At 42.3% G+C, this 25,347-nt stretch overlaps 2 protein-coding genes across 3 annotated transcripts; one reads left to right on the top strand and one right to left on the bottom strand.

Annotated features, from left to right (window-relative positions):
- Positions 1–14: 14 nt before the first annotated feature.
- On the top strand, positions 15–15,817 carry LOC135349009 (zinc finger FYVE domain-containing protein 26-like). Its single transcript, XM_064547451.1, has 23 exons — positions 15–323; positions 427–511; positions 696–788; positions 1,344–2,261; positions 2,531–2,619; positions 2,786–4,322; positions 4,665–5,862; positions 6,023–6,223; positions 6,537–6,674; positions 7,214–9,321; positions 9,490–9,973; positions 10,346–10,496; positions 10,913–11,051; positions 11,467–11,924; positions 12,132–12,474; positions 12,630–12,743; positions 12,922–13,119; positions 13,279–13,476; positions 13,675–13,959; positions 14,087–14,323; positions 14,411–14,590; positions 14,708–14,758; positions 15,470–15,817. The coding sequence occupies exons 1-23, from the start codon at positions 82–84 to the stop codon at positions 15,638–15,640; spliced, it is 9,618 nt and encodes a 3,205-aa protein (XP_064403521.1). The 5' UTR covers positions 15–81; the 3' UTR covers positions 15,641–15,817.
- A 37-nt stretch (positions 15,818–15,854) lies between these two features.
- On the bottom strand, positions 15,855–25,333 carry LOC135349014 (calcium-independent protein kinase C-like). 2 transcript variants are annotated; one of them, XM_064547459.1, is made up of 14 exons: positions 24,747–25,333; positions 24,499–24,559; positions 21,997–22,147; positions 21,542–21,576; positions 21,218–21,306; positions 20,311–20,452; positions 19,670–19,800; positions 19,209–19,367; positions 18,741–18,941; positions 18,195–18,349; positions 17,434–17,572; positions 16,734–16,922; positions 16,468–16,611; positions 15,855–16,234 (listed from the first exon to the last, which is right to left on the bottom strand). In XM_064547459.1, the coding sequence occupies exons 1-14, from the start codon at positions 25,083–25,085 to the stop codon at positions 16,085–16,087; spliced, it is 2,085 nt and encodes a 694-aa protein (XP_064403529.1). In that variant the 5' UTR covers positions 25,086–25,333; the 3' UTR covers positions 15,855–16,084. The 2 variants fall into 2 exon arrangements, with proteins under 2 accessions (XP_064403529.1, XP_064403528.1); XM_064547458.1 differs by having other exon boundaries at positions 20,311–20,455.
- Positions 25,334–25,347: the final 14 nt, after the last annotated feature.

Genomic DNA, 25,347 nt, shown 5'->3' on the forward strand with positions numbered 1-25,347 from the left:
GCTGCTTGACCACGCCTCCATCAGGTGTAGAGCTAGAGAAAAGGTCATGTCAGTACAGTCTGTTAGTACAGTACATGTAACATGGCTGTAGCTCCACCACTGACAGAAACACCTATAGCCCTGCAGTTACCAGGAAAGTCGGTCCTGACATGCGAGGATGAGACAAAGAAGCTTGAATCCTTGGTATTCAACCACGTCTCTTTGGGTCAATGGGAGGCAGCCAGGGCTTGTGTGGATCAACTAGCAGTTGTTGATGATCAAGCAACACGTGAAAACGCCAGAGAGCTCCTCAAGATACTGATTGTGGAAGCAGCCAATTACTGGTATGAAATTTAATAAGCTTATAAACCCACACATGTACATGTCAAAGCTCAGTATCCCACAAAAGTGTGTAGATCTATACAAAGTCATCCCCTTGCACTGTAGGAGTGAATCGGCTGCCATTCCGTCCCCTCACCATCTCTCTTGGTTGGCTCTAAACGCTTACAAAGAGCTCTTTACCAAAGAGAACGTAAGCAAGCAAATAATGCCCACAGCACACACACCTTTGCTCTTTTTAGACTCACCAGCATGATTATTAATAATGCACATTAACTCCTGGTTTTTTATCTCGGTCACTGAACTGACATTTTAAAAGTCTTGCATGTGTACATGTAGATCTACTTTAATGGCAAACACTAAACTAACCCTAACAGGACAAGCTGCCTGACTACCTCCAAGACCTGATAGAGTTTCGCTTGCTCCTCTACTCATGCAATGGAGTTGTCTCCTTTTCCAGCAGGGTCGCGGTAAGTCAACAATTGAGGCCTGTAAGAATTGTTAATTTCACTGAGCTGTGTAATTTTAGTTTCAAGTTTCAAGTTTACCATTGACTGTTGTTGTTGAAGTGTGAGAACTACCTGTATTGACCTGAATCTGTCTGAAATGCATGTACATGTACCTCATTCATGCTTTGGGGTTTAGTACTATAGAAGTAGTGACACATTGTCTTATGTTGCACTGCATGGTAAAGGGTCTGTACCTGATAATTATATACAACAATTTCGCTACTCCTTATTGTTAGAGGCGTAGTGTGTAGGAGAATGGCTGTTATTATATTATTATCATTTCTACACACAATGGATTCTTTGTATTCTTCAGTGCTTTTTTAGAAGTGTGATCGTGGTACCTGTACACTGATCCACTGGCTAGTATAAAATATGCTACAATTGCACATGTACCTCCCTCCCCACTGACTATCACTTATTGTAATTATTGGTAAATAAGATTCATTTTCATCATGCTACATGTAAATAATACATAATAACCTAACGTGATGCATACGTACACATACACACATACAGACACAGCTCTGCCAGTACCATGCTATCCACGTCCTCAGAATTCCTGGTGCTCTCTCCGACTTAATCCCTCACTTCACTGGCCTCATTGTCTCCTTCATCCACGATATCATCACAACCATTAGCCCTGCCCTAGGACACGCTGTTATCACAAGTCTGAGTGTGCCTAATAGCTCTGCTCACCTTGCAAACAATGAGTCATTGCAGTTGATCTACATCGAGTGTATTAACGACTGTTTGGAGTTGCTCTCAAAATTGAACTGCCGTGAAGGCTCCCCAGAACCAGATTCCTCCTACGACAGTCAATACGAGTCTGATCACCCAGCTAGCGGAATACGAAGCACCCAAAAAAGTTCTGAGAAAATTGTATCTTTGATTTATAATCTACTCTCACTTATGGACCCGAGCCATGAAATGGTTAAACTAACTAAGAAGATTGACACTGTCTTTCACACTCTACTTCGAAAAATATATGTCATATCAACGGAGATACAAATTTCATTTGAGACGGGCCGGATATACGCTTGTCTATTGGGTCGAAGCACCCCGTTCCTCATCAACAGACTGCATGAGGTAGAGGAATACCTTCGAATGCATCCTGAGGCCGATGAAACATCTTCCTCAACCCCTATGAAACTGTCACTCCAGCTGACCACGAAATCAAATCTAACAGTTCAAAAATCTACTGAGGAATGGAAAAAGAGGTTTTACGAGGCCCTCTATGACCACCGACACTTTTTAGAGAGCACATTGGAGTCGGGGCTGCAGCTGGTACTGACAGGACAATTGACGGAGGTGGCAACGTTGATGGAGAGGCAGGAGTGTTTGCCGCTCCGTCCAATTATGTTGCTGATGGGCTGGGACAAATACCCCGCTGCGGGTAGTGGGAAGGAATTACTGGATGTACTCTGGCCAGTCGAGGTGAGTGCTCAACCTAAAATCACCCAGCAGTTATTAAAACTATCGCATGGTTACCCATTTTGCATAGTTTTTAACCGTGTACATTGTATTTTGTACATGTATTTTAACCCTTGATTAATGGGCCTAACTTCTCGGCAATTGAAGGATATTATTATAAGTTTTCTTCTGCATGTACTGTGACAGAGTGCTCCTCGAGCATTGCGTTACATGTATCGACATCTAGTCTACTTCGAATCAATACAACTGTCAAAACCAATGTTTTCTTTTAGATGTCAATGAGGCAGCAGCTATTGTTCAATGGATGCTGCAAACTTGCCTTCCAAGTAGAGCTTGTCCAATGGTGTCTTGAGAAAGCGAAGTAAGTGACAGCAGGAGGATAAAGGTTGTATTTGTTTTGCCCTAAATACCTTCACATGCATGCACATCCGTAATCTCGTTTGTGAACACTAGATGTAGTTATGTTTTCCATAAAATCTCTCTATAATTATTTCGTTTTATTACTATGGATACTTGTCTCTCTACAGACCTCATCTACAACACCTGTCCTCCTTCACGATCCACCGAGCAGGAGAAATGTTTAAGGGACTAGAAACTCACTCTACCCTCTTTGTGCTCCACCACTACACACCCCTGGCCTCTCTTAATCCTCTGGAAGTCATCGACATCCTCAAAATGAGACCTCGTGTTCCGCTGGTCTCCACTGTCTCAGCTATGACTCCACCCCCTCAATTCTCACGTGGGACCACACCCATGAAGTTCCCCAGTGACTCTGACAGCCCACCTCCCAATGATACTCAGAAGTCTTTCCCCGTGCTCTCTCTCAAAACTCTCCGACCAGAACAGGAGAGAGATATTTCGATATTCAGAAGCTTTTGTGCAATTAGACTCATCCTTGATGCTGTTTGGACATCGGTGGAGATAGCCAACGGTAGTTTAGCAACACTTGAAAGCAATGAAAGAAAACCCTCTAATAATCTCCCTATCGTTATTGAGCCTAAGGAAAGTTCAAAGGCTGCCAGAAAGTTAGACTTTGGATCCAGTCCACTCATAGATGGCTCTACAGAGAATGAAGTACTTGTTAAGCCTAATGGTAGCAGCATGCATTATTCTTCTGGTGTTGTAGACAAGTTGCAGGAGGCCAAGGTCTATATCTCTCAAATCGAAACTCTCAACTATCGTCTAGAGATTTTGGAAGACATTTTTTCACTTCTGTTCCTAACGAGTGCTGACATAAAGCCATTGAGTGTCAGTGAGACAAAGGAAATTCCTAGTGAAGACGGTGAGATGAAATTAGAGGGCTCTCTTCCATCAAGATGGACTAATGAATTCTCAAGTGCTTTCTCTTCAGTAGCTCTCATTCGTAGCAAAGCTGGTTTTTTAATGGGGGAAAGAATAGCTTCTGATATGCTCTTGTTGTTGCAAGACTGTATTAATGAATTACGTGCTGCCAAGTTTCAACAAACACAGCAAACTAGCTCACTCTCTCGTGAGACAAGAACCACAAGTACTGTTAAATCTTCCATTCCACTCACTTCGTTACAGCAGAGGAGCGCTCAACTGGAACAGTACATCAACGAGGCAAAATGGAGACTGCAACTAGTATCATCTAAAAGTGGTATTCTTGCAGTGCCAACAAAATCTGGAGCTAAAGTCAATGTGGATTATATCAGTTTTAGCGATGAAAGTGTGTCAGATTTGAGCGAAAGTGAACCAGAGGAGGGCAAAAAAAAGGAGAGAAAGAGGCACAAGAAACCGGGCATTCTACTATCGAGAGCTAAAGAAGGTCTTCATCAGTCACAAAACTCCCTCATTGACCGACAAAATCAAACCCCCTCCCCGGTATTTCGAGCCCCTTCTCCGATTTTCTCTTCATCACTACCAGCACCACGCCCCTCGATTAAAGGAACACGCCCACTGAACTCTACGAGGTTGGGAAAGCGGCAGGTTCGAAGTCCGGTAAAGCAGGCGGAGGAGGACAGTGGAGATTGTGCAGATGTAGAAGACCGTTCCCCCGACTCAGAGCTGAAGAAAAAGAAGCGACTGCGGTCCCGCAATTCACAGGTACACGTAATTTATTTTCTCCTTCGTCCATTTGCAATTGTAGATAACTGTGTTTTGTACCTGTAAAATGTACGATACAGATTAAGTACTTCCTTTTGTTGCCTATCAGAGTGCGGACATACAAGTAGGCTTTGAAGTATTTGTGCATTTTAAGTGCACAAATGCAAATGATTACATACATGCATGTGTGTAGTACGTCTCTGACACCACAACTATGCACTCCCATATTGTTATATTCATCGTTAGCACTGTGTGGTATCGCATTGTCGAGAAGCTTCTTGGTGATGCCGCTTCTGCTGTAAAATAATGATGCTCACATTTCCTATTCATATACATGTATAGGTAGCTGTACGGAAGCGGCGTGCTAGACTGACCGACCCATCAGATAGCATCGTTGCTCGAAGCAGTTTTATCTACCAGATGCTTGCCTCACCCGACTCCCTCTTGCGTATGTGTGTCAAGCATGCCAATTATTCGCGGGCAAAGGAGGTGGTTAAAATGTTTAACATGACTGGAGAATTTGGAGATTTCTTTGTTGACTTTTCCCAGCAATACGAGTTAATAAGCAGGGGCCTGGGTCAAAAACCCCCCTCTTCATCATCTGCACCAGTAAGTGGATCTGGCTCCCATTCACAAACTCCACCTCGAGGCTCCATTGAGGTGTCTAATTCAACTGCCTCCCTCTCAACAATCAACCTTCAGCTGGCTATTCGAACTGCAACTACACAATCTGAGACGTTAGAGAGCCTTCATCGTCTCCTGGCAACAAGTCAAGTCACGCAAATGCTCTTCAGTGGAGATAAAGCATTAGAGAAAGCTGCTGAGGAATCCACTCTACTTCATAATCTTTTTGAGCATGTACCAGCGCTTGTGATGTTGGACATTGTGTGTAGCAGCAAGTTGGAAGCTGTCACAGCTAAGAGGATTGTGGAGCTAGCTACCAGTCGATCCTTGGATGTTCTTCAGAGTGCAAGTAAGAAGTTGGGAGTAAGCAAACGAGTCTCGCAAACTCATGATGTTTTGACTGTCGGTGGACCGTTTGCTCTCTTGCAAATGTTGTCAGATGTGTTAGGGTACTTTATGAACTTTGGAATAAATGTCCCTGCTCCTACCTTGACCACACCTATTTACTCATCCCCCCACACCCTACTAACAAGCGGAGATCATCAGCTACAAGTTGAGTCCATTGTCAAGTCCAAGACCTTCATAGACACTTACAGAGACACTCGTGAGAAAATTGAGCGGGAACTCGTCCAGTTATCATCTGAGACTAAAAAAAATCTTTTTGAAGAACTGTCTGAGTGTACTCCAGTTGAAGAGCCCTCATCCTTTTCCCAGCGTATTAAGACGAGTCCCGTGAGTGTGTTTGACGAGTTAATCCGAGCCCTGTGCTCTGGAAAGCAGGTGGTACTGCCAAGGGACGAGCACTCCAGTCAGGATGTGGGTGATGTGGGCATGGCTAGCTTCCTTTGGCAGTTCGTCCGCTACGTCAGCAAACTGCTAGAGTTTCTCACCCGCTGTCTGGGTCTAGGTGGAGCTTGTGAGTACATCGAATTTGTCATATACATGTACTATTGTGTATTAAGTACACATGTGCCGGCTTCTGTAGAAATTTCACTCTTAACTGCGCATTATATGTGCTCTTGCGTTACCTCATGTGCACATCCTCACACACGTACACCCACCCATATCCACCACAGGCCCCACGAAAGCTTCACTGCTCCTCACGCTCCTTCGTGAGTCGCCATCTCAGGTATTGGGGCGTCTGGTGTTTGAGCAGGGGATCACCCCCAACAGACTGGAGAGCCTCATGCAGGATTTCTCCCATCTCCACGTGGTGGAGGTCATTATCAAGTGCTGCTGTCCCACTTTACCCAGCATCACCCCACATTCCAACACAGGTAAGTGTACGGATCAATAAATTGTACATGCATGTACAGTATATCTCATTCTTGAAAAATGCATGCAAACTGATTACAGTTGCATTGCTTTTCTTCATTGGTCTACTGCAACATTATAGTTTGTGTTTTGTAGGCAAACGGTGTAACTCTACCATATTTTATACAGTAAGAAGCTCGGGGCTTTTACACATAATTATTTATGCTGATTGTGCATATTTCGTGACACTCTTTCACATGCTTCAGTATACTGTTATTAATATTGTACACCAGACGTTTATTCCTAACCCTAATCAAAACTCTGTACCTCCTGCAGTTCGGCCAATGGTTTGTTCTCTCATTGCTCTCAACCAGCTTCCATCGGGCAACAAGGAGTCTGTGGGTGTACAAGTAGTCACTGACCTGTGCTCCTACTCACACGAACTGCTACACAAGCTGGTCACCATTATTAAAGGTCAGGGATAAGTGGATTTATGTGCATACATGTACATGTAAACTAAAATCTCGATTATAGTCCATGATTGTCGGTATGTGTTTGCCCTATACTGTGTATAGCAGAAGTAATTATTTGGCAAGTGGAGGCAAATGAAGAATGATTGCGATTTAATTTTAGCGACCATGCTGCATTGATATAGTGCTATAGATTGTATCAACATGTCTAGCACAGCAATTCTTATAGATAAGTGATATGATGGCCTCTCACACAGCTTTTACGTGCAGTTAGCAGCTGGCTTAGGGCAGTGGGTTATATGCATGTATCTTATTCTAGATAAACGTGTGCATGTGCAGTTCGGTAAATTTTTAATTTGACAATCCTTACCCAGATTCTCCAAAACTGCCAAGTATGTAGCGATGTTTTGTTCTCTTGTTGGTCGTAGTAGCTCTAGAGAACATGCACTTGTTTATATAAATGACAGATGAATAAACAACATTTGGCACATATTTCTATAAACTGTATCCTCATGATTTTGCATGCTGTTCGTTCCCATTCAGGCTCAAGTATTCAATCCCATTCACGTGACACTGTCATCACTGTTGAAGATCTCACACTGGCCCTCGAAAACCCAGAACTCTACAACCTTTTCCATAAAACGCACGACCTTGAATCTGTTGACCTTCGGTCCCTGGATACGCCCACCAAACAGATGGTATTCTATTCCAACATTGTGAATTTTCTCTACACACATGCTGTGTTGCTTGCAATTGCCATGGAAACCAAACCATCGAATTGGGAGGGGCTAGAGGATATTTTGGTGCTCCTAAATGGCTGCGGTCTCAGTTTCGAAATCGTCAACACATCGTCGATCATTCAAACATCTTACTTTACTAAAGTTGGATACTTTATTGGCCAGTTAGGACTGATAAGTTGCTTTGATCTCCATTATACAATCCTTAGAAGAGGTTTAACCCCACCCACACTGGTAAAAGGCGTAGAGCTTAAAGCTCGCATTGAGCCCTTGACTCCAGATCCGTGGGCAGTACACGCTCCTTCAACTTCTGACCCTCGGCTTGTATTTGTAATCCATGATGGTCGTCTGTCCTCTCCCACTCCTGTCCCCCTAACACAAGACAACCTAGAGGATGAACTCACTCTCACTGAATCCTGGTACCTGTCCTCTAGTATCAACATCGATGCTCAGAACAAGGAAATATCTGTTCCAGAATGGCTATTTGACTCTTGCAAAGACCTGCTGAAGATTGAGCAATCTTCCGATACCGATCTCTCTCTGTTGAAATACATCCACTCCAAGTTAGACAAGGAGAAAGGAGATATTCTCCAGCCTCTGCTTGAGGCAAGCGAGCTCTCAAAGACGAAGAATGTCACTGTACGTGCCAATAATCCTCAGATTGGATTCAACTTTACACTCAAGCGTAGTAGTCTGAAAACATCTCCCAAATTAAAAAGAAAAATCTCACAAGAGGCTAGCAGAAGACGCATATCACCTTCCCATCACTCTGTTGTTATGGAGACAAAAGAAGCAAAACGCAAGTATACCTTTACCATAGAAATCCTCAAGTTTATAGAGCAACGAGCACCACTGTTAGCGGCACTTGTGTACCTGCTCTCTCCCCCCACACCCAATCAGTTGAGTGTTGACGAAAAGACTGAGACAGTTGAGCAAACAATTGAAGATAACACTCCTGCCGTGGGGAAAATGGGGGGTATACTTCAAAGTATCCGCATCAAAGTCTCTAAATCATCTGCAACTACCTCCACTATGAAGAAAGACACAAGTATCGACAGTGTTGCTAAGCAATCTGAGGAATGGCAGCTGACGTACGATAAAGTACTCTCCCACTTCTCGACAGCACGGCCCATGCACCAGTACCTTGTTGCCAGACTCTCCCCTTTCCACTCCCTGATACCGTGGGATGATCCACTAGAGGAATCTCCTGACTCTTGCAAAGAGTTCAAGGTCTGTCTACGAACACTTGCCGCATTGCCCTCCTCCTGTGAAGCTCTAGGAGAAGCTTGTAGCTATGTCATGAAAAATTTACTTGAAAAAGGCCAAGTTATAGAGGCTGTGAGCTTCCTTGCTTCAGAACCCGCTTCAAGACATCCTGAGAAAATTGCTTTTCTGTCGGACATTATTCTAAGCTGTGCCTTTGTCTCGAATTGCCAGAAGACGTCATACAAAGTTGAAGTTGAAAAACGAAACCCACTAACTATTTTGTCGCAAATCTCCAATTCTGAGCTAGCTAGTAGACTGACACTTGCGTCACTGGAGTGTTGGCCTGTAGGCATTTGTGAAAACCTACTCAGCTATTGCAAAAACCATCTTCCACCCTCTTCACTTTTGAGTGAGACTGTCAAAGAAAAACTCGACTGTGTGCGAAATTACTCCCTCATAATATCAAGTAGTAAAAGCCCACTTCATTCTTCAAGAAGCCCATGGAAAAATTGGTATGATATTGCCAAAGACTCAAAAACTAGACCAGACTATGTGCTACGAATGTTATTGTCCTCGAGGGTTTTTGATGTTGCTAGGCAATGGGCAGCTGTGCACAACGTAGGGCCAGAGCTGAGTCAGCAGATTGAAGTGGAGTATTTGAGTTATTTGCTGGAGGGGGACTCAAATGACCCCATTGCCGCACAGCAGGTGAGTGGATGTTAATTCAATATACATGTATTTATGCACACCTATAGTGTACGTATATGTAATACATGTAGTACCTGTGTGCACGTGTACCTTAATTTTACAGATCCCTATTCATAGCTGAAACGTATCAGTCCTGCTTCACAATGCTTGTTTTTAATATTTCCTCAGGTTCTTGACAGTCTGTCTGAAGACACCACTGCCTTAAACGTCTGTGAGTCTTTATTGGAGCATGCTAATCTGCAGGTGACCATCTTTGTGCTGCATTACATGCTCTCAAAACTCTCACACTGTCTACACTATGCCAAGACACAAGATTATTCTAACAAGCTCCTTGGTGCAAGGGCTTTACTTTGTCTCCCCAAGAACTTCAGGAAGCAGTACCTTGGTTTGATTATGCAACCCATGCTGCTCGTGGAACAGCTGCTCATCGATATGAAAATCGATTGGGCATGCTCAGTGATACAACAGTTACGCACCAATGAGCACCTCACGCACATTAACAAGATGGACACACCCATTCTCGACCATACCCCGGTAACCTTCTCGGACGAGGAGGAGTCACATGACCCGTTCGTGAGGACCATTATGTACTACTGTATCAAGTCACTGGAATTTCCACAACCCATACTGGTGCAGAACACACCAGCACAATGTGAGCAATTGTGACAGGGTGTATAGTTTGGTGAAACCACTGTCTACATGTATGTGCATCAACACAACCCCCTTACGACTATAGCTTACTGAAGCTACATGTAGTGCATGTATCTTGTAGCATGTACAGTACTTTCACAGTAGCGGAGTTTGATTTTGCTTGATAGTGTCTATAGCGGAACATTTTTATGAGGTGCAAAATTTTACGTTTTTCAAGGGCAGAGCAGTAACCAATATTTCATGTGCAAAGCTCTTGGTGAGTGTGGTTTCCTGGTATTGAAATACGAATATTACATTACGTAGGTACATGTACATGTACGTGGTGTACTCACGTAGTGTGTTGTATTGTTGACATCCTGTCTCTTCTTTTCAGCCCTAGCTGGCAGTGCAATGCCAACACGACCTCCTTCACCAGGAGCTTCATTTTCACAGTCCTATACTGGCAGTAAATCTCGGTACATGGAATCTGACAACCCCTACCCTTCAGCCACACCAAAAAGAGCATCTTTCTCTCATCACAGAAGGTGATTTCTGGCAGAAGAATTTTTACATTTAGCTCTCTTTAAGTACAGTAGCAGTAAATAATTGACAGATCGAGTCTGAGGGGTTCAGTTGTCTACAGTATAGCGGGTAATTTTCGTGGGGTAAAAAATTCGTTTATCTGGAAAACGGTGATTTTTGTGAGCATAAATTTTGTTTAACTTCATTGCATGCGTTACGGTAAGCCACGCCTACGTTTTCGTGGGGAAATTTTTCGTGTAGGGTAGCTTGCCCACGAAAATAACGAATAATTTACCCCACGAAAATTACCCGCTATACGGTATATTATGTACATGTATCTGGAAGAATTTTTACTGTCGCCATGCATAATCTTACATGGTACATACAGGGGTAGCATGTATTGATTAGACATAGCTCATAATTATTATCTCCTCCTCAGGCCATCTTTTAACCTACCCCCTACTGAGACAAGGGACAGCTCATTCAAACCACCCACTGTCCCACCCGCACGAAACGATTGGGAGAGAGATTCGGCAGTGAGATCATGTCCCATCTGCAAACTTGTCATCTTTGGAATGGTACGTGCTTGTAGCATGCTTGAGCTGATACTAAGAACTTTTGACAACAGATGCGCCTATACTGGTTGGTGGTGGTTGGTACTTATAACCACCTAGAGCTAGACAAAAATCTTGCGATTAGGATTCACCATTTCAAAAACTCAGCACATCACTACCATGTACAATGTACCGTATAGCGTGAAATTCTTAAATTTCTTTTTGTCGAATAAATTTCGTGGGTTGTTGAGACTGCTTACCAGAAACACTCCCAGGTCACGCCTTCCATCTTCGCACGTTATTGCAGATCATTTTAAATAACGAACAATTTTGCTGGAACAATTTTATTATTCATGCATACATTGTACATGTACATGTATACACTATTTTGATTTTGTGGAATATTGATCTCAGTATCTTTGTACTCATGAACATGCAGTTCAGTAGAAGACACCACTGTCGAAGATGTGGGCGTGTTGTCTGCTCTGGATGCTCCGACCATCTCTCAGAAGTGAAAAGTTACAATCAGCCTGTCAGAGTATGTAATGACTGTCACCAGACTTTCAACACCTCTGAAAAGCCATCTGAAACCCTGCCCACTGCTCAACCTCCTTTCGACATAAACTCGCTTCTTCCAGGATCTGATTATAGAAATGAACATATACATAACTGCACCCTCCTCCCAAAAGACCCAATGTTCAATCAAAATATTCGTAGGGAGTTTTACTATGAGCGAGCTCCGAACACGGCTCTGTTTCTGTCTCTAGTGGATCTGATTGTTGATAAGAGAGTGGCAGCTGGCTTTATCCTGGACTGCTGTCACACGGTATCCGGGCAACTGGTGCCCAATGCTCAGGGCTTGGTCAATGAAGAAGTAGACCACCACTTCGTAATTGGGTGAGCTTAGTTTACGTTATGTTGTGATCAGGTCCTATTTTGTTGCCTGTATATAACATATTCACTCTCCTGCAATAGAGATGTGTGTGTATATGTACACATAATATATGTACATAATTATGTAGTACTACATTGTTGTACATGTACCTCAATCTCTGTTTATCGCTAACTCATGGAGTTCTCTTGACCTGCCTTTGCCCCATATAGGTTGATTCAAAACTTACTCCAGAATGCCAAGGTGCGCTTTGCCCAGGCCGAGGACTCCTCGGGGGTGGAGCTGTGTGACACCTACCTAAGTAGAGTGGACCTGCTTCGTCTCCTAGTGTCCTCCCGTTGCCCCAAAATACCATCGATACAGGAGCTCACCAAACCAGATCTGGCACGCCGTGTCAGGGACAAGCTGATGCAGAGCAACCGGTTCAAACTCGCCATGGAGATGTCCACCAAGTGCCAGCTGGACACTGGGGATGTACTAGTGGCCTGGGGCATCGCCTGTCTCAAGTATGGGGATTTCTCCTCTGCAAGGTCAAAGTTCAAGAACTGCTTTCAAGTAGGTATCTGTTTGAGTACTGCTAACTAATGTTGCTTAATAAAAGCTAAGTTGTGTTTGTTCGTTTTTTTAATGGCGATACGCATTTGCACCAAATTAATTAATATCGAGTCTTACATTTTTGTTATGACCGTTATTGGTTGTTTGTTCCCTAGGTGAGTTCCCACTCCAAACTTTCCAGCTCTGGTGCTCACAACCTGCAACTGCTACAGAGAATCGTTGAGTTGATAGAGCAAATACCGTTGGCCATCAATGCCAAGACTTCACAGGTACGTGTCCTTGCGCAGTACGTACATGTAGATGTTATATTATGCATTATACAATGTATAGCTAGACCGCTTTTGAAAATGGTCATAAAACTGTTATGTGCTCATCAGTTTATAAACATTTCTGATGATATTGCATATGCTGTCTGGCTGCCTGTTACTGAACCCTTCCCTCTGTTAGTACAACGAGGACTGGTCCAGCCTCCTACTCAGCTCCACCGTCATCCCCGAGCGATGGTCTGAAGAGTGTGACCTCGACAAGACACGCTTCAACGAGTGTGTCTATTACCTGACTGCCTATGGAAATGACTCTTCCCTAATTTCTTTTTATGTCAAGCACGGATGCTGGCTGATGGCTTGCAAGATGATCAGAGATAAGGTAAGGATCGAGTGGGAGGTTGATTATTTTTGTTCTCCTAAGTAGTACAGTTATGAACCCCCTTGAATGAATCGTACCACCTATATTTTTACCATTTCAGTTTAAATGTATATGCAACCATTACTTAATACATGTATGTCCCCTCACACACCTCTTTAGAACTGCTCCACAGATGTGTTCATCGACCATCTTTGGGTACCTGCTATGAAGACTGGGCAGATAGAATATGTAGAGGATTGTCTACAGCGGATTGATCACACCCTCAGCACTTGGGAGGGTTATTTGACAGCTGCTTGTCGCTACTTCACAAAGAAGGGGTTATTCTCTGTACTCTATAGGACACAACTGTTCATGAAGGTGGGAGTTATGCAAAATTTTGGTGTACCAACTCTGGTGAATATTTTTTGAGTTGGTGACTATATACATGCGCAGTACAAGTACACTGTCCACTTTCTTTTAGACACCCATACTACTATAATTATTATGATTATATACATAACTTATTCCATCAAATCCTCCATGTCCATCTGTAGCTATATTTTTTTCCCTGCACAGGACTATATTCGTGCTGGCATGACATGCATCAAGTTCTTCATTGGTTTCTCTGGACGAGTGACTTCCATAGCTGATCTCTTCTCACGCCTCCACTATCTCTCTCAGGCCAAAAAATATTTTCAGACCTATATCGAAGTGAATCGCAGGATTGGCGACAGACGAGGGGGGTGGTCTAGGTCGTCACGACAATATGAGGACAGTTTGCAAGTCCTTCTCTCCTCAGTGAAGACTCTAGATATGTCAGAAGTGCAGCAGCATCTGGCCACCATTGAGATGCAGACTAGAGTATGTGTTATATTGGTTTTCTCTGTGAACGATACCTACATGCCTTTCTTAGTTAGACGACTCGCCTCATAATTAATATACGTGCACCATCCATATACATTGCATGTCTGCTCTTATCTTTCTCCAGGTGACCCACTTTCTATACCAGTCGGCAGAGAGCCAGCAAACAGTCAGTGTGCCCCTCCCTTCTCTAATAGGCTTGGCAGATCCCACATCTTCACTTGGGGCCGCGGGAGGACGATTATCAGGGCAACCTGCCACACTGTTCAGTAACGCACACATGAGGGGGGAGGTTGCCATTCAACTTCTCACATGTTCTCAAGACATCATGGAAGGCTTTGAATTTGCAAGAGAAATCATTCAGGTTAGCAGAAGCAGAATGCATGATTATGTCTTTTACACTTTAACTGAAGCACTGCAGTGAAAAATTTGTAATTCCCTCTTTACACAGGCTTACCGACTCTCTCAAACTGAGATCTATTGTGGGACTGCCAGATCGCTCTCCCTCAAGGGACGCTATGGAGACTTGAGGATTCTCCTTCAGTGTCTGCAAAAGGCACACACATCACCTTCCCTCTATGATGAAATCATTATGGCTGCCATTAAAGTGTTGGCCAACCAGCCAAAAGAGGTAAGGAGTTGAAGTTTCTGTCCTCATTTTACCATGCTACTGTATAATGCATATTTTAATCCCAGTTGTATTTCCACCCATGATATAATATTATAATTATGTATATGATTATTGTAGGCTAAGCAGATTGAAAAGCTGGCGAACCTACTTTCCAGTGAAAAAAGCAAGGTACAGTGATCAAGAGTTGATCATGACTTGTACATAACTTGAAGAGATCTACTTAAAGCATATATTGTAGCAGGAGTACATAAGGCTCCTGATTGTAGTGTCTACTCAACAGTTTATTTTTGCATCACCGTGCTCCTCCAATGCCTCGGTGCGCATGCGCAAGCAAGGTATACAGTAGTATGTGTGTGTCTGTGTCTGCGTAGACTGTTACAGCTGCTTAAGGGTCAATGAAGTGCAAGTAAGAGTTTTTATAGGCTTCTAGTCATGTTTTCAATTTGTGGATTTGCAAAATAATGCTTGGTTCTCTTACTGCAATACAGCCATTTCAGAAGAGTGCGTAGAAAAACTTGTCCATAGAGTGTTGCTTAGTAGTTAGCTCAGCACTAGAACACTAGTTATTAGTATACGTAGCTGCAAGAGTGAGAAGAGAGCTGCAAGGCTTTTCTGATGCAGCCATTAATTTTAGACTTTTGGCGTCGATTCTTTTCATTGTCCATCATTACCTACCTACTCATTGAGTTTCTCTGGATTCTGCCTCATACAGCAAAATTAATATTGCAAAGAGGTTCAAAACGATATAATATGTGTATAAAAGCTATTGAATAGCTTTATATTTTAACACTTCCGTGCATCGAGGCATCAGCACCCATGGTGCTTTCATTATGAACAGTTGCATACCTGTGACATATGACATCCTCCTCATGCATGCAGATCAAGGCCTTTGTTCTGGCTGGAAAGCTGAAGAACGCGTACTTGGTGGCAGTAAAGGCGGGAGAGGTGGAAGAAGTGAGACACATTGCAGAGCTGGCAGGGAAAGCAGGGCAAATTGCCGTTAGAGACATTTGCCAGAAATGGCTGCACGAACATGCACATCACAGGTAATTAAGGTGTGTCCTGTGGACATCGGATTTTGTAACCTAGGTGAAAATTGTTTTTTATATGATTTTGTTTGTTTTATTAACAGTGATTGTCCTGTATGTGTGAGTATAATTTGTGTACTGCCAGCATAAGTATGATTGTACTGTAACTACGTTGTCATGAATTTCAGGAGCACAGAAACCCTGCTAATTAATAAACCATTCACAGACAACACTCGCAAAGAGAAGAAAGTTTATAGCACCTGAAAAACCAAACTCTATAGTTATACACAAACAAACACAAATTTCAAATCTCAGCTGTACATTATAATAATAATTATACTCAAAAACTACATTTAGAGAATGCAAAAGGCAATAAAATAAACAGTGACTTACAAGGATATGCTTTTGGAAACTATCTAGCAGATGTGTGCACATGAACGCAAAAAGAAATTGGCTATATATAGTTTTAATCGTGGAACTCAGAATTAGTGTACGTGAATCCTACAAAATCGCCTTGATTGACAACACTTTTGACGAGATCTTTGTCAACAGGTGTGAGATTTGCTCGCTCTGATATAAAGTCAACATCAAAGTTACTGAAGTCCCGTTTTGATCTCTGCAATGGTAAAAAAGAAGTGGCTATGTCGAGAGCTTTAGTTAACATTGTGGAAGTGTAGTACTGTATAATATTACCGTTCTAGTGAAAAACATGGTATAATGACCTTTACCAAGATTTGCACCAGTAGCCTCATTATCTTTCAAACCCTTGCATGTAATTGCTATAATAATTACGAACGATTATTATGAAAGTACACCACTTTATATCCAAACCCCTATACATGTACTCACAACTTGGGGTCTGAATGGTGCCTGTATTTCCCTATTCTCTAACCCCTCCCAGTCAATTGTTCTGAAGAAGGGGTGACCTTTGATCTGCCGCTCTCCAATGCCGGGCTGACAACCCAGGCGCCGTGTTGGGTTCTTGGTCAGAAACTGTGTGGAAAGTAAAAATAAAAATTAATGGTCTGGCCAGATTACAAGCAATTGGCCTGCCTACAGTATACAAGTCCTGAGTAAACACATAACCTCACACACAACACAATTAATACACTTGCCCCTCTGAGTATGGAGTTGGCCTCTCTGCTCAGCCAGACGGGGTAGAGAACCTCGTCATTCAAGATGGCCTCAAACAGCTCGTCTTCGTTGTCTGCCTCGAAGGGTGGCTGCCCGGCCATCATCTCGTACATAAGCACCCCCAGGGCCCACCAGTCTACAGACGGGCCGTAGTCCTTCTCCTCGAGGATCTGGAGTGTGTACATAATTATTGCATGATGATAGATGGGTTGTGAGAGAGTACACTGTATATATTATGTTACAAAAGCTGATGGTCAATTTCGAGTATACTTTTGACAATAACAAAAAACACTCAAGCACCTGTGGTGCAAAATGCCTTGCTACAGGTTTTGTCTCACTCAAAGAAGTGTAAATGAGGTCAAGAGTTGTACACATTTTAGTTTTAAATAGTGGAAACAATCCGACATGCATGCATGGTTAAAAACATAGTAAATCTAGTGCGAGGCTAACTATACTACGCCCGATTCTGTTCTATGTAGTAGCCTGCATGCAAATCCAGGAGTTAAGTTCAAGAAAACGTGGCTATAGAAGCCTATAAAAGCTCATGCAGACACGTGCAGCTTAATTTGCTGTGTTTCTCTGTGGCTAATGCTCAGAGACATTAGAAATGTTTACAATGTACCATAGAATGTGGGATTTGTGCATATCGAAGTCATGGCGTATAATAATATAGGCACTCACTTCAGGTGCAATATAGTCTGGGGTACCACAGAAGGTTGAGGTCAGTTTGCCGTCCCGTATGTTCTCCTTGCACATCCCAAAGTCTGCTACCTTCACATGACCATCAGCATCCAATAAGATGTTATCCAGCTTTAGATCTCTATGGTAACAGCAAAACAATTGTACACACTTTCAACATTTTCTGAAACCAAAACAGCTCCGTCTCCCCAGTACAACTACCGTATATATCCTCTATTGGACAGCAAAAAAGTAATTGCTGGAAATCGTACAATTGGAACCAGTCATAGTGAGATGTCCAGAATATAATTAGAACAGTCATTCAGGTCCATGCAAGCTACACGTGTACATTAGGCAGTGTGCAACGGACTAGCTAAGCCCAGCTCTGTTAGCTATAAAGCTATGGTGCTTGGAACATACATGTACGTATAAGTACGCAAAATTATCAACATTAGAGTTTTTGTCCGGATATTTAGAAGTTTTTTTAGGCTTTAATAGCACTATATCTTGGTTTAGCAGTACACTTTGGTGTGCGCATTATACCTTGGGATTCCATTTCACCTAGGCTTATAGTATTACACTTTGGCTTTGCAATACACCTAGGCTTATAGATTACTGTAACACCTTGGCTTAGCAGTTACTAAATGTCCACGTAAAATAATTTATTATAATAATTATTATAGAAACTATTTTTACACTGCAATATTCCCATAATAATTAGGAGAAAACTACATGAGGGTGCACATACATAACTATTCCCTCACCTGTAAATGATTCCTCTGTTGTGCAAGAAGAGGAGAGCCAGGATGATTTCTGCTGAGTAGAACCGAGCTCTGTCCTCGTCAAACTTCCGTGCCCTCTGAATTTGGAACATTAGGTCACCTCCATTGACGTACTCCATCACGAAGAATAGGCGGTTCTGTGCGTGCGTGTGTGTGGGTGAGTATAACTACTGTACAATGTTAGCTTTTTGAGCATAGCTACACTGACAAGTATCATCAAAAGTAGATAAAGGGAGAGTATCAAACTGTAGCATAATCGTGCATCGGAAAGTAACGTGACTTCCTGCCTAAACACGTCATCAATAACAATTTGGCTTATTATTGTTGCCTCGAGGCGTCTTTTATAGAGGCTCCAGGCAGTAGATTGGTCAGTTACCAAGCAGCAAGTCACGTTACTTTACAAATACATCTGATGCATGGTTATGCTACGTTCGATACTCTCTTTCTCTTTATTATGGACTCTTGGTATCATCTTCCACATGCATAAAAGCATCAAAATCATAAAGAACCTATGCTACTCTAGCTTACATCAGTCTGAAAGCAAGAGTGCATAGAGGTTAGGTAAGGATGCTGACCCGCCATGGCCAAAACTCTCTTCTCTGTCAGCGTACACTCTATATCGTCATCTTGAACAATGACGTCTTTCCGAAGGACTTTGATGGCAAAGACTTGGTCCGAGCCTTTCATCTCTGCTAGCATCACCTTGCCGAAGCTGCCCTTGCCAAGTACCTGAGTGGGGAGACAGTTGTGGTGATGACTAACACACAACATAGCAGATGTAGAAACAGAAAACAAAAATGGTGCTGTGACAACCAATTAACATTGTAAACAGACACGCTGAGGCTAAGAAGTTGGGTGCACAGTGTACATGCACTTGTAGCTACGAAACTGTAGTGCTAATAATTAATACTCAAAACCACACTTTTAAACACATACGATCTCAATTATACACATACAGTGTATTAGAGTACAAAACCTTAAAAGTATTGACTTTACCTTAAGGAAACTGAAATCGTCTAAAGTCATTTTCCTGTCAAGGCTCTTGGGCAGCTCTATGGGTATGTTGCTGGCTCGTATTGGAGCGGGAATAGATGGAGAGGAACTGTCGGGGGGGAGACCATTCTCAGCAGGAGGGCCCTGCGACCGACGACTAATCTGCAGGGTCACAATAACATGCATGTACATGTACATGTAGTTTGTTTTTGTACAGTGTGGTGCCGCATAAAATAGAGATAAAAGTGTACAAAGTAGGCAATAGTGTCCATGTACATGTTTAGTGTGGAGCCTATGAGTTATGGGTACTTTGGGATCAGTGTTTCTGTAGTTGCTTTTGGAATTCATACACTGTACAGTTAGCCTTAGGTAACACGTACATGCACATGTACATGTACATGTATGCCATGCAACACTTTTAAGGGTTCTAAAGAGGTTACCATAGCCAGAGAATATAGACTCACAGAGGGTTTTGCTCTGAGTTGCTCTGGTGTGATTCTCATCTCCTTGAGCACGTCAGCCAGATCCTTGGAGTTGATGCCACAGTTACATGGAACAGACTGCTGACACCGCTTGTGAACATTGAGGCCACAGACTGTGTGTTTGTGCGTGTGTGTGTGTGTGTGTGTGTGCACGCGCGCATGTATGTGTTAAACACGGATGGTGACCACTTTGAGAGTCAGATCAATATAACTTCTACGACTTACACATCTTACATATAATTATATATATAATAATTATGTATATATATACAATGCTTAGCTAGTGCATGCAATTGAAGGTGTTAAGTCCATTTCCTTGTACGAGATGAAACTTTCCCTTTCCCCACAGGAAGAACCCCAAAACAGGCAATAAACACAGGTATAGGGCAGGTTGCACAATGGAGTGAGTGCCACCACAGATATGTACACACTACACAAGGCATATCCATGTATGTACATGTATATTGTAGGCCTAGGCTCACATGCAAGCACAACTAATATGTACACATGTAGCAGCAGGAACTTTATTTGTGATAACCATAATTTATGGCTACTTTGAATCAATCCAGGCTTATTGGAGTAAACTTTCCAAATGTGTGAGTAGGGGGAAGAGGGTAACTTACTGTCACATTTGAGTCCTTGCCGTACAATTCCCCAGAGAAGAGAACCACACAGACTACAGAAGGTCGGCCTCTTGTAGTTGTGCTCTTTGAAGCGGTGAGGGACGTTGATGCTAAATCGACCAGTAGCATTCTCATCCAACTCCTTCTATGAGGACAGATGTATGGATATATAGAAATGATGGTGCTGAGTACACATTCCGAGTGATTGTAGATTCCAATGATTTAACATACACATGTGTACGCATGTATGTACAGGTACCTATAGGTATATGCAGTATACAGTGCATCTTACACTTTGACCATTAGTTTATACCAAGTAAGATGTACATGTATGTACAGTTGCCTTGCGGGAACCAGCTGCCATAGGGCCAGTAAACATACTCTTATCAAATCACACAGAGGCAAGGGACTTATAACTAAAGGATTCACTGACAGGTACATACAGTAGTGTATGCTGACTAGCAGCTATTATGCACAATGACATGCTGATTCACTGACAGGTACATACAGTAGTGTATGCTGACTAGCAGCTATGTGCACATGCTGATTCACTCAGGTACATACAGTAGTGTATGCTGACTAGCAGCTATGTGCACATGCTGATTCACTCAGGTACATACAGTAGTGTATGCTGACTAGCAGCTATGTGCACATGCTGATTCACTCAGGTACATACAGTAGTGTATGCTGACTAGCAGCTATATGCACATGTTGTTCACTCAGGTACATGCATGATGACTACTGAATGGCAGTGGCTATATACACATGTACATTGTAAAGTATACAACTCTAAACATTTGGTTTTCTCCATACATAACTAACATAATGTTTGTGTATGGGTGTATGCAACAACAAGGCACTTTCAATTTCCCAAATATCAACCACACCTGACAACAGGGCTACTCACCCTGCGAACTACTGATCCCTCTGCTTTGCTACCTGGACATTCTGTGAGCACTGATGTGTGACAGCGTTTGTGAACCACCTGCGAGCACACTGTGGGGGTATGTACATAATGGGTATGGCTTAATATAGCGGGGTACTGAAGCTGAAAGTAATGTCATTATATTTATATTGTACAAGGTTGGTGAGCTAACAGTGCCAGCTGCTACAAATAAAATTGCTTACAAAACCCATTCCCCCACACTAAGTTCCGATTATAAACATAGTTGCTATGGCAATGGTCTACGTGTACATACATTGTTAATCTTAACGACACCAAGTAACTCACCTACACATTGATATCCTTGCTTGTTCACAATACCCCTGTAGATGGACAAAGGAATCATAAATGTACCAAATGAAATTAATTTCTTCTTCAAAAACAAAACGTTAAAGAAGAAGTAGATGGATGTTCCACTAGCTATGAGTGGGCAGCGTGTGTGCAATAATGGTCAGTTAGTGGTATTGACACATGCTCTGTCTCAATGGATACACTTGTCTGCTCCTTTCACTGTGGTTGGTACCAGGATGAGCACGCCCACACATACACACTAGTGCAGAAACCACTACATTTGGCTGTGCCACATACATGTACTTGTGGAGACAGTATTAATTATCAATCACTACATGAATTGCACAATTGCTATTTGTATGCTTGTGATTACTGTAAGAAGGGGACTCACATACTTTGGGGGCTTTAAGGTTAATTTTCACAGAAGACACAATTAACACACCCAAACTCACCAGATAAACTCATTGCAGTGAGAACAGAAGGTGAACTGTCTGAGAAAAGTTGCCATGAACTTGTGGCCATTGACAATGTGTATCTTTCTCCTCACAGCCCCTCTGTGGCCCCTCCTTACCTGACTCCTGGCAACAAACTGCCTTCTTGTTCCTGTGGACACAGGGAAGATAATACTAATTTCTTGCTTGAAGACATGTATTATATATCACTGAATTTTGAATAGCCAATTAAACTACACCCAGTAAAAATGTGCAAAAGGGAAACCTCTTTGAGCATAACTGGCTTCCCTTTCTACAAACAGCTATACACCTAGCCATGTGTGCCAAGGCACTTCCTCCCTAAACAATATTATTCCATCAACCACATCAAATTTAACGACCTGGATACGTGTGAGGTGATGTACATGTATACTAAAGTGGTGAGATCATGGGGCGGAGCTAGTGGATTGAGAAATAACCATTATGTCATTGCTAAATTATCACTAACCTGTACAGTGCAGGAAAATAAACTTTTACCTGTGTACCTGCTAAGTTGTCAAACAAATGGCTTCATGGGAAACGGCATTTTCAAATTTGCTTTTGATACTAGTCATAGAGGCAGACTGTTATACACGTACAAACAGCATCACTATACACAGAAAGTAGTTTAGCAATCTTGTCTGATCATAATTATACATACAAAAATAAACTCTAGTATGACATGTAACGTCCTTCTAGACTGGAGAATGCCGAGAATGGTAGCTTTAGTTTTCAGTGTACTATATAATACACACAGTGTAACATTCATTAATTCTAATGACATTCACTGAAGCAGCTTTGGTTTTATTCATACATACATCACTATACATGTACATACAGCATAACTTGGCTATAGCTAGTGCTACAGGAGCGTACACTGGTGAGATCACACACCCATGTAAGGTGCAATGCGCTACCGTAATTACATGACATTGCACAGAATCACTAAACTACGTGCTAAGTGGTGATCAGACAAACAGTTGGCTATGTTAGATTATTCAAGTTAATAAATACTATTCATGCACTCCTACTCATACATGTAAGGCTATTAGGAAGCTGCGAGTACACGTGTCACACTTATTGGGTTTTAATGAGCAAATAAGAACATGAAAAACATATCTGAAACGAATGTTTACACACAATGAAACCCTCTGCTCTTGAGCACAGTTTCAATTCTACTACTGTATGTAATACTGGCAAAGGAGCCAACTTGCAGCCTGCACATGGCTACAGCTACAGGTATGCACAGTAGTAACCAAGGTGTTATCAATGCATGTCTATACATAATCAACAGAGTCTCGCAATGTGCATGCATGCATCGAAGAGGGCTAGGTAAGGGTTACATCACTGTCATGTATCAGTGTGTAGGCCAGCAAGGTGGGGGGGGGGGGGGGTTATCAGTTTATCACACTACCACTGATGACTAATCAGTGACAATGGACAAATAAAAGGAAAGAGGTGACACAAAGCAGTGTGCATGACTAAAGGAGGAAGACTGAATAACAGTTGCCAAAAACATGTCAGCATTACTTTGACGCTCAATATCTGCTGAGGACAAACAGGCAAGGGGAATTGCAGTACAGTGAAAGAGAACCGAAATTATTGGTCAAGTGTGGTATGACTGACTATTCAATCTGTAACTGCCTACACTTTGCATTTCATATTCTGCAACCTATAAGGTGGAAAAACTGGTCACTACACAACTAAACAGCCAGCAAGTAAAACACATCTACATCTGCTGTGTACTTTAGAAGCTGCAAATACGCTATACTTTGTCAGTTAGATAAACCATCAGGATTATTTAGTAACTGGTGACATATTGAAAACATTCATGGTAAACAACGAGTAATTAGTACATGTATATTCAACAAATATTACTAAGATCGTGGTGATAAAAATACGGGGATCTACGTCCCTCAAATACGACGTGGAAGCAAAAAACAGTGCAAGTTAGATATTAAGGTGATAAATGAACAGCTACACTTGATTAAGAAAGCATAGAGCTAACTTAGGTGGTTTGCAATGTAAACTTTTACTGTGCACATACCGTACGTATTAATACTACAGAATGCACTTTCATCATGCAAGTTAAAGCTGGTCTTATTTTCACTTGTGGCTATCCTTGCAAACACACTTGCCTATAATATTTTCAATTGAAGCCAAAGGCTATCATTTGCAATGTCCCACCCTCTCAATTGTGTACACATAGTGATTTGGACAAACATGGTGTCGTACTGAACTGAGCTAGAATAAACAAGCTAACTGTAACTTCCTACCCAGCAACATTGTATGACACGCCCCAAATAGACACAAGACACATAAGACAAAGCAGTGCTGTTATGACTACGCAATAAAGTGAACCTTGTTTTTGTTACTCACAAGCTAATTGTTGTGTGTGTTTTTACACTTAAAAAGCAAAACAACACAGCACTGTATTCTACAGTCTACCAGAGCTGCTATAACTGATTAAAAGGGTATACTTACCTCCCCAGGGCTCTTTGAAATCAATGCGAAACCGAATGCTCCCAGCTGGCTCCAGACCGTACTGTAGGAGTGAGGAGATTAATAGAGTAGTAAACAGTGTACACAACAGAGAGCTCAAGGATGGATGCACAGACCATTCAAAATGATATGGATGCATTCATTCAATATTAAAGCATCAAGGCTTTAACTTCCACATTCGTCACATGCTTGCTTCCCAGCACAACAGTTGTGTGACGTTCAATATATACCTCGTGCTCTTCATGGCCTTGCTGATTGAGCTGCATCATTTCTGATACGTAGATCTGAGCATGTGCCAGGAATCTATCGGGTGGGATGAGTGAATTGTGGAAGAGTGTGAACTGCATCATCTGAGCATCCGTAACACTTTCTGTCAGAGTTTCACCCCATATTGGATTCACAGTTTGCTTCCTGGCTACAGTTCTACCAAAGAATATGTTGTTAAAGTCCACAACTACATAGGGGTCCATAATGCTGAGTGTCTTTCCCCCAGGCAGTGCCACAGGCCTCAGTCCTGTAGCCTCAATGATGTGAATGCTGGCTACTCCTGTGAAGCTATTTGTCGCCATTTGCTCCGTTTATAGGAGATACTCAAGACTTGATAAAATCTCTTCAACTTTGAAGTCTGAAGAGAAGACAGAGTCTTGATCTTTAGAGTTAGGGAACTGGAGATGAAAGCAGCTTGCACTGTGTCTAATGTTTCTCGAATCTTTGCAATATGCTTTGTTTACTGGATATGATACGACCAGACAAGATCAAGAGTTGGCAACACCCTTCACTTTGTCATCTTGAGCAATCCACTTACAATCTTCAACCGGATATAGGAGGTCA

Source organism: Halichondria panicea, chromosome 15, assembly GCF_963675165.1.
Source record: "Halichondria panicea chromosome 15, odHalPani1.1, whole genome shotgun sequence".
Taxonomy (NCBI): Eukaryota; Metazoa; Porifera; class Demospongiae; order Suberitida; family Halichondriidae; genus Halichondria; species Halichondria panicea.